Source organism: Falco cherrug, chromosome 9, assembly GCF_023634085.1.
Source record: "Falco cherrug isolate bFalChe1 chromosome 9, bFalChe1.pri, whole genome shotgun sequence".
Classification (NCBI taxonomy): Eukaryota; Metazoa; Chordata; class Aves; order Falconiformes; family Falconidae; genus Falco; species Falco cherrug.
This window is the reverse complement of record NC_073705.1, coordinates 46,535,548-46,546,027: the sequence shown is the minus strand read 5'-3', so window position 1 is coordinate 46,546,027 and position 10,480 is coordinate 46,535,548. Positions and strand designations below refer to the sequence as shown.

Here is a 10,480-nt window from a genome sequence, read left to right as displayed (position 1 = left end):
ACTTGGGGATGTGGTTTAGTGGTGGGCTTGGCAGTGCTGGGTTAAGGGTTGGACTCTATGATCTTAAAGGTTTTTTCCAACCTAAACAAGTCTATGATTCTGAACAAATTCTCTTTGGTAAAGCCACTTTCACAGACACGACAAGCATAAGGCTTCAACCTAAAAAAGTTAATTTTCTTCTGTGCAAAGAGGAACTGTCAGCATTTCAAAGGGCTGGAAGGTTCTGTTTGTTTGCTTTAAGATACGTAACAACAGTGTGAAAAAATACTGGGGAAATATTTATTTTACACCAGATGTTAAAAAAAATCCATTATATGCTAATTCGTTTTAGAAAATGATCAGGTTTATCCAAGGAATATTTCTTATCAGCAGAGCCTAGTTTTGTTTTTGTATAACTTCTGTTTTTATCTGTGTAGCTCTACCTGAACTCTACAACGCTTTGGCAATATTGAAGCACCGACTTTCCCAACTTGAAGGCGGTAATTTTTCCCATTTTTACTTTTTCAGCTCACAATCACAATTTAATGCAATAGGCAATATTAATTATAGAATCATGACTTGCAGGAAAGAAATCACACTTGGCAATGGTACTAAATCCCAACCTCCATTTTCTCATCCAAAGCAGGGGAGATCCAGACTCATTTTTTCCTGGAGAGGCAGATTTCTCTCAGGAACACTACCGTGTATTTATTCAAGTTTGATTTAGTAAAAAACCAACCAAACAAACAAAACAAAAGAATCACACTGAAGTTGCACTTTCCACATGGATTCATGGGACCTCCTCAGCTTTGTATCACATTGCTAGTATTTTTATCTATCAACAATCAGATTGTTAAAGGTGGGTAAATTGTTTTGTACAGAGAAGGAATTAATAAAAATTATCATTTCTCTCTTCCATGTGCACAAATTGATCCTCTCTAGGGAGTGCACACAATATAATAGGGCCGATGGTGTATGTAGCAAATGTTAATGGGGTCATCCTTGTTTTGGAGACCAGGAGAGATGGTCACAAGCAGCATAACAACATACTTAGTCGACAACTAGTGAATTGATAAAGTTTATATTTACTCCTCTTCGTCCCTTACTCTCATCAGTCTTGCCCTCTGTTCCTCTTACCACTTTTCAGTTTCTCTTCCTTTCTTGATTTCTCTTCCTTTGCTTTCTCATGAATATGCCACAGGAAATTTGAAAAGCTAACTAGGTTTTTTCCTTTCATGTTTTAGTGCTTGCTTTGAATGGGAAAATAAGAGAAGCAGGAGAGAAAATAATTGCCAGCAATGGGAAGGTAGTTGGTTTTACATCTGCACTAGAATCCTGTGAAAAGGCTGGAGGAACTCTTGCAAGACCCACAAACAAGGAGGAGAATGAAGCTATTTTGAGTTTTGTGCAACAGTATAACAAATATGCTTACTTGGGCATTAAAGAGCATGAGAATTCAGGTCAATTTAGGCATATATATGGCACACCTCTAAATTACACCAACTGGCACAGAAATGAGCCTAATGGCAAAGGGACAGAAAAATGTGTAGAGATGTACAGTGATGGGAGCTGGAATGACAAAAATTGCAACCAGCATCGCCTCATAATCTGTGAATTTTAAAGACTGGCCCTTCAGCCACCTCAGAGTACCGAGACAATGAAATTGCCTGTGGCTCAGGTTTATGCAATTTTTGCAATTATTCAATGTCAGAAAATCTAAAATGAATCATCTTACGGTATTTTTTATCCTTAAGAAAATGTCAAATGTGGTAGCTGATTAACTTTAATTAAAGTGTGCCTAGTCTGATGTGTTTGTCTCTTTTGGAGGGTTGGGAATAGCTCGGAAATAATTTTTCATGGCAGATCGTCACTGTACCTTTGTGAAGATCTAAGGAAAATTCCAAGGTTTGGCTTGGGATATCGGAAAAGTCTGAAGTTGAATTGTTTCTGCCTTAAGAGATGCACAGAGGTTGATCTCAGTGGAGCAACTATGGTCTCTGAATTATAGGGTTTGTATTGTGTCATACTGAAGCAATGACCAATTCATTCAGCATCCATATTTAACTTTTGCTTTATAAAAATGTTAATATCACCAGTTACAATTAATTTTCCTAGTTTCAGAAGCTACTTTCAATAAAACACTAAGGTAAACATCGTATTAGATCCATGTAGACAGAGAGATATGCGTATAAAATACTAAAGATTGCATTTTGTTACTAAAACATCACATTCCCCTACAAAACTATGACCATTGCAGCGTCAGAAGGCCACCTGTCTTCTACCAAACCACTGAACAACCACATAATATTATGGGGGGGGGAGCAGGTAAGACTGGAAGTCCAAGCAGTTCAAACACGAGCTATTTGTCTGCTGGTATCATGCCGAGCCACCACACAGTCAGACTGATCACTCATGTGATCAGCTGGGATCAAGAAGCATCTTTTCACAAAAGATTTTCACCACTACTCAGTTTGGGTAGCTGGCGAGCAGTGGGAGCTCAGCAGAGCACCACAAGCAGCAAATCCTCACACCCCTACCTTGCAGTGAGAAAGTCCTGGCATCAGCCCGTTAACATTTTTATGCCACCTGAGGCTCCCCTCAGGAAGAACTGGAGGTAAAAATATATGCATAAATACTTCTACTTCATCTTCTCCTCCTTCCCTGTGTTTGGCTCCAAGCAGGAAGCCCATCGGAACCCAGGCTTGAATCTGGGCACTGTTGTCCCTTGTCCCTAGCCTGCAGTAGGGAAAGATGGGATCTATTCACGTGGTCATTTCAAGCCCTATGAAGCAGGGAAGCTTTAGCATCTTCAGATGCAGGAGGCAAGGGGATGTTTTTGGCAGCAAAGGATTTATGTCCAGCGCTAGCATACAGCACTCCAGCTGTTCTGAGAGCAGGCGGGGACTTTGACAGTACACCCAGTGCCAGGTGTGAACCTGCTTTACAGAACAGCTTCCTTTCACACCTCTGACCATGATACCATTTAAAATGGGGAGGCAATAGATCACACCATGACCAAAACTGTGACTTGGGTTATTCTGAGAAACAAAAAGGCTAAACTAATGCCTTTTAAGCCTGCTTGAACGGGTGGGAGGTTTACCTAAAACTACCTCTGCCTCTTGCATTTTAATTATTAGTATTTTAATGAGTAAACCTTGTTAGCAATTTCTGCGACTTTCAACTGCACAGATTCTTTGTTAGAGCAAGGCGATTACCTGGCATAAGGTGGCATCGTGGTGGAGAAAGACAAAACAGAAACCCCCCACTCTCCTAACATGACCTTTCATTACCTGAACCCGTTTCAGAAATTCATTTACAGAGATTTCCAACTAGATTTAGAGTATCCTATTCCTTTACTTAATAAATTATTTCCACCACCTTTGTGTTTGCAAAATGACTATACAAATCTCATCTGGTTAAAATCCTTAATGTGTAAAATTATAAAATGGCTTAAAACACTATATCAATCACCTATTTCTAAACAGATTTAGACTTTAAGACTTGGGTGCTTTTTATCCAGTTAAGAAAAAGAAGATTTTTTTTTCAGTCAAAAGCTATTTTTAATCACATCAATAAGTAGAGTATCTAAGCTAGGTCTCAGAATCAAATTTCTTTCTGCTTAAGCCATTAGTATTGGGGGGGAAGAGAAAAAAAAAAATCAAACACACACATGCTGCTTAAAAATACAAACGCCCCAGATCCAGTCAAAGAACTGCTATGGAGCCCTTACCACTTGGTAAGGGCTGTAACCACTGAGAGCTGTAACATTTCAGGTAATTGAATGAAACTCCTCAGTTATTTTCATAAATTCTCTCCATAAAACATCATACTCAGCTCTTCCTTTGCTATAGTCAAGCCTTCCCCCTGTACCACGCTGAAGCCGCCCTCCTTGTTCTGTCCAGCCTTGACTGTGCCTCGTATTTCAAAAGGACACCTGCCAGTTTCCTGCCACCTTTATAAAAAAAGGCCTGTGTCGACTTTCTTTTACACGGCCTCTTATCCAATACTGATGAACTTCAGAGAGGGGAAAAAAAGGTCCAATGTCAACCATCATATGTAGAAGAAATAAAACTGGCTAATAAAAAGCAATATTCTACAGACAGGCTTGGAATGTATTTGTATCTCATGGGTTTCATATGTGGTAATTAAAATCCTGGTGAAGGTACCTGCACATTAGAATGCTACTTGATTATTCCTTGCACTTCCACAGAGGAACAGAAAAGTATCCAGAAATAATTATTTTGGTCTTTTAGATGGCTTTCTTTTTTTTTAATAATATGTGTATAACTCTATTAATTTAAACCCTCAAATGCTGTTTAAAACACTTTAAGCATTTGTCTATTTTTTGTGAAAGATCTAAATTCTGCATTCATGAATGGAATTATTATTTTAAATGGGCAGAGATGTCAGGCAAAAGAAGAAATAGAACACATTATTTCTGTGTTCTGTTATTGTAGGATAAACAATTTTGATAAAATCTTTCCTTAAAAATGCAGCGAGCAAAAATAATCCCTGGTGCATAATGACCAGCCTGGGAAAAATCTAGGTTAGTCTTTTTTTTCTTCATTTGTAATAGCTGGCTGCAGAAAAGCAACCTAACAGTAATATCTTTAATCAGAAAATAACTTATTCACTGCTCAAATACTCTAAAAGCAGATTTTGAGAATTAAGATCTTAGTACAAGTTAAAAAGTCATAAAAATTCAGTCTCTTCTGAAGCAAATGGGTTCCGCATCACCTAAGAGATATTTAATACAACTGTTATTACAGTGTATTTAACAGTGAGAGTTTTGTCTGGCCATAAAAATGATGGATATTGATTTCAGAGAGAATCCTTTCTGGTCTAGGGTGATATCCCCTTTTATAACTGTATAATCTAATTAGGTGATTTAGCTTAGAAATACTATTAGCAATTTTGAGCACTCAAAACCATCTCCCCCACCGCCATCAATCCCTACCACACATAAAGAAACTAACCTTTGATTACAGCAAATAAATATTTTCCTGTGGCTTCCTTATTTCTGTAGAAATTTGATTAAAAAAAAAAAAACACAAACAACTCCCATGGTTCTTACAAAACTTGAGAAGTGGTGGAAAGACTAATGGCTCTATTACAACTCTTCCGAACCAGAGGAAAGCAATGTGCTTGTAGGTATTGTCTAATGGTATAACAGACGGGTTTGCCTGGACCTCAAAAAGTATCGGATTGCAAGCGACTTTCGTTATCAGAAGTTGAAATGTACTGTTATAAAATTGGATTAACCAACAGTTGTTCAAACATACCTGAGTTTAAAGCATAATCAATACAGGATGCCTGGAAATTAGAGTAGCACCTTTGAAAATAAAGGGACTTTGATTTGATTTGAAGTCTCTGTTAGGAAACCAGGGTTTGGCAAAATTTGGCTCTAGGGTGATATGCCAGGTGTGATGCCGGGTGAGACCTGGCGTGAAACTTTCACCCACCCCTGCCCTTGTGGCTCAGGAGCCAAAAGGAACTGTACAGCAAGGGTGCCTTAACCCCCGAGGAGGCTGCAGCAATGGTAATGATGGTAGTAGAGGCTGCAGTGAACAATTGAACCTTCTGCTGCAGAGAACGGAGGACGACTGCAGAATATATGGAATAATAGTTTCATCTGGTACACAAACATGAGCGTTCTTTTCCCCTCTCTCAGGATTAGGATGCTATTTTGCTATTAACAACTTTTGAAGAGATGAGATATTGTCTTGCTTTCTATTTCTAATAACCACAAAACTCTTTCTTGTGTTTTTCAGCTGAGCTGCACCAAGTGACATACCAGAGACAGCTAGTGACCTCTGCTTGGATCCCTCACGCAAATCAGTGGAGTAAGATGGTGGTAGTATTTACAAGCACTGATCACACTGTCTGTGGGTAAAATTAAGATTTTCTGCTCTAAAATGTTGCTCAAAACAACAACAACAAAAAAAAAACCAACCAACCAAACAAAAAAAAGCTATATTAAAATTTACCATATCTTTGAATTCTTTCCTTCCTGTTTTTAAACCTCAACAAAAACAGCCCCAGCCCTCCTCTGAGAAGGCAAGATACCAGGTCCCATGTGCTCTGCGCAATTTCTGATATTGCCACGTGAAAGGGAGCTGCTAGGAACAGTCTGACAGTGATTTGGAAAAGAAAAGGAAATGCAGGGAAGCAGAGGACAAGGTGGTGGCAAGGTAGGATGGAAACAGCAGCAGAACGGCATAAAATCAATGTAAACAGAAAATACAAGTGGGGTTGGCATCACTTAAATACAAACTAAGGGAACAAGAAAAGAATTTTCAAGGTTATCTGAAGCGTGACTAGCACTATAAAAAAACCCCAAAACCAACAACAACGAACTTTCAGGAGGTTGAGTATCTAAAGGAAAACCTAACACTCATGGAAGGAACACACACCCACCTCCAAGAGCTGAATTTCAACTCTGGCATCTATATTTCTTGAAGCGGCCAAGAAAGCAGTGTTGACCAACGTCCTTAGCATGGTTTGCACTTACCTACCTACATTGTGCAACACAACCTACTGCCAGAATATCCTTCATTTGCTGCACTAGCACTGACATTCTAAAACCTCTTCAGGACAGATGTGGAAACACAGAAGAAAAGCTGCCTCAATACTCAAAAATCTTTTGTTCTTTTTCAGAACTGTATCTTTGAATCTTTCCAAGTCTGTGATATGCAGCTCAAAGCAAAAATCAGAAAACAGTTTACAAGTTATGATAGTTACACAGAACAGTCTATTAGGCAATCATAAACAAGCATAGTAGAAATGCAAGTATTTTTAAATATCTATTTTAGCTCGCTCCAGCTTATCAGTACGCTGATGAAAGTCAAGACAAGAAAAGTTTAGAAATTATCAAATCTACATCACTTCTTCCCAGGAGTCTATCACGGAAAAAAACCTTCTGTCTCCCTCCAGGTTTCCCAGGCCATCAGCCAGCTTGTGGAACCCACTCATGGAGGCCAAGCCTCCCACTTGCCCCACCTGCGCCTTCTTCCAGATGCAGCTGAAGTGCTAAAGCTGGTCTCACCACGGATGCAAAGACCCAATAGTCTCTGCCAGTGACTTTTCCTACGGTTCATCTGGATCCCAGGAAATGGCTTGCCTCATGTTCTTTCTTTTGGTTCTTGTTTGGGTTTGTTTCTTTTTCTTTCCACCCCATAAAACAATCAGAAAATGCTTTTAACATTCTTTTGACTGAGGTTAAGTCAAACACTCAAAAGAAACTAAGAAATGTAGAATTTAACTAGAAACTTTAAACAAAGGTTACTCATGCAGGTTTAAAATGGCCTTCTTCTGCCAGGGTACACACAACTGGGTCCTGCTTTTTTATTTTTCCCAGGGCTGGTACCTTTTCTGGGGCACACAAACAGTGAAGCTGGAGTCAATCAGGCTTCAGTGGGCATAACGCCAATGACAAAGGGCTCCACATCAGTTGTTGAGGTAAGTATGAAAGTGCAAGCTACAGGCACAGAGTGCCTGTCGGGTGATCTAGAATTGCTCAGATCCAGCAGCACCTTCCACTAATATATGGATAATTATGGATAATTTCTGAATAAAAAAATATGGATATTGCTCGCATTCCCCACCTCATCTCAAAGCATCTGTTCCTCAACCAACTTGGCTGTTAGCCTTCCTGCAACGTCAGGATGCTGGCCTGACACCAGAAGGACGGTATGACCACATCTTCCCTTTCTGAAATGCAGCACAGCCTTAAACTGCTTTCCTAGAAGTCTCCATTGGACAGAAACAGCCCTCAGCTGTAACCCTCAGACACCTGGCAACGCAGCTCCATCTCACCAGCTCAGCACCCCGAGGGCTCTACCTACAGCACTGGTTTAGAGCAGCTTTTTCCTTCACTGAAACACCATTGTTCTGTTGCATAAAACATTATTTATGATATATAGACATCCTCTGGAGTATAATTTATTTCAGTATATGCTTCTGTGCCTGTTACCTCTACGTGTGCTGCAAATGTGCTGTTGTCTTTTGGCTTTGCTCTACAGTTATTTTTATTTAGTTACAAGGCTTCAGTAATTATCACTGATAGGCCCTCAGTCTGTAATGAAAATGATGGCGATGTTCCTGTTGCATATTATATTTCAGGTGAACTTCTTTTGGCTTGCCTTCAGTGACATTTACACTTTAACATTTACACAGCCATTTAACATTTACGTTAGGGGGTTCAAATATGTATTGAGAAATTGCTTTGTTCTGTTCCAGCATTGGGGTTTTTTTTAAAATATGTGAAAGTGTTTCTACAAGTCAAGAAAGTACCCTCAAATATTTTCCGCACATTTTAAGTGTTTACCTCCTGAAGAAAGCACACGCGCACACACCCCATCACTGAAGTTAAAGTGCATTACACTTCTATTCAGATGCAAATTCCTATCATATTACATGCTCTTTGTATTTCCTATAAGTAACAAGGTGAATCTCAAGTTACATGCCCTATAAATTTGACCATTTAATTAATCTTTTTTTTTTTTTTTTTCATATTGTAGCTGCTAGGTAAATTGTACATCTTTAAATAGGTTTCTGTTTAAATTATGTTGAATCTGATTAAACTGTATCACAAACCTTTCCACTTTGGATTTTTTTTATCTTTGTGTCTCAACATTTGTATTAAAACTTCCGCCTGCTTTTACAGAGGATACCACCTGAGGTGAAGACTTTAAAAGATGGAGGAATAAGCATTAAACAATTGTTTGCTCTTAAACCATTTGATAAAGGTAGCACGTCCCAGTTTATCTTAACCTGGCTTTCACTTACTAATTCAGCCATGTGTATATTGCTCCCCTGTCAAATTAGGACTGAAACTACTTAACCTTTTGCAGGGGAGAAATGGCATATAATGGTATCTGCTGTACAAAAAAGCACTTTGAAAGGGATGTGGGTTTTGGTTGGAGGGGGTGTGTGTGTGTGTGTGGAGTGGGTTTGGGGTTTTTTTTCCCCCAATCTGTAGACTAGCAGACTAGGTCTTTTGGAAAAATATTTTATTTATTTGAAATAACCTAACTTTGCAACTACATCCATGACACTCGTGTCACTGGAGGCAAAGCCTAAGGTACATAAAACTTCAAACTTAGAAAAATTTTGAAACATTGTTTTTTTTTAGTGTAGTACTCTACACTGGATAGTAAAGCAGCCTGTTTTATAGCTGGCTTTAAATAATGCTGTCTCCACAATTGTTCCACAAAATCTTAGGAGCAGCTTTGTTCCTGTTCCCATGCTGTGCTCAACATAAACCTGCAGGAATTCCTTTAACTGCCCAGTTTCATGCACTTGTCTGAAGATGGGATAGGTGAAGGATTTATGCCAGGTGCATGCAGTTACCATCTCCGTTTTTATCTAGATGTACTGTTGTGTTCTATTCTCATGCTTTGTAAACTCAGTGCTATCTTGTATAATCTGATGTGGGTTCTACTCTATAGAAAACCCCCAGATCTTTATTAATTCTTTGTATGAAGCAAGATGCTTAAACCTCTCCTACTTAATGACACAACAGTGAGATTCACAGAGAAAAGGGTATCCTTTCCCATTACACAGGACGCAAGAAACTTGTTGCTAGGTGTTAGGTTGAAGCTGCGAGTGCTTAAACAGCCTGAAAGATTCTGTCAACAATCCCTAGACACAGTTAAAAATCAACTAAACCTACCGCACAACTGCCAGCGTTTTGCCTGGAGTGGCTTAGTCACTTATAGAGTGAAGACTGACTCAGTTTGCTAATTCAAGTTTTCCATAAACATCACTGCTCTGCAGGTAGTTTCCAGGAATGCATTCCCTATCCTTGCAAAGATCAGTGTGTGAAAAGATCCCCTATTTGAAGCACAGCAGAAAACCAAAACAGGTCAAACAAACATTTTAGCAGTTTGTATTAATTTCACATGATTACCCCTGCTTTATCTCGAAAGCCAAGATTCAAACTATAAGGCAAAGTGCCTAATAGCTGGGTTTGTTCATAGGTTTCCTACCATTTGTTGATAATGAAATGGAAAATGTTAGCTGTCAGTTAGAGCATTGGATTTCCAGACTTGAAAGACTGTGCCTGGATTACTGGGCATAAACAAGCTAAACAAAATGGCTTCTTAGGGAAAAGGCAGAACTTTCTGCAGTTTCATTGCATTCTGGTTTATTCCATTTACATTGGGAGACAAGAGAGTGATAACTCTCAAATGCAGGGAGGAGAAGACTAGTTTTTCATAACTAGTGGGAGACTAGTCTAGGTAACAGCTCTGAAGTATGGGTGCAAGTCAGAAAATGATCGCATTAAATTCCCCATCTATGCAGAAGCGCTCCATGGGCACCCCATACTCCTAACAGACAAATAAAATGAGCACTAAAAACGTACCAAACAATGACAACCAAATCACATCTAAGATCTTATGATCGTACTCACTTAGGACTGACATGCACCCCTGCATACTGCAAACCCATCTCGGAGAGCTTACACAGAGTCTCAAAGAAAATGATAATATACTTCTTC

At 39.1% G+C, this 10,480-nt stretch overlaps 1 protein-coding gene across 10 annotated transcripts in view; it reads left to right on the top strand.

Moving 5' to 3' along the window:
* The window catches only part of LOC102047611 (pulmonary surfactant-associated protein A1-like), a 34,612-nt gene extending 32,826 nt beyond the window's left edge, over positions 1–1,786 (top strand). For all 10 annotated transcript variants that reach the window (XM_027817228.2, XM_027817224.2, XM_055720877.1 and 7 more), the window contains 2 exons: positions 417–479; positions 1,224–1,786. In XM_027817228.2, coding sequence (XP_027673029.1) covers positions 417–479; positions 1,224–1,600 — 440 coding nt within the window. In that variant the 3' untranslated portion in view covers positions 1,601–1,786. The remainder of the gene's footprint in view (positions 1–416; positions 480–1,223) is intronic.
* The last annotated feature ends 8,694 nt before the right edge of the window (positions 1,787–10,480 follow it).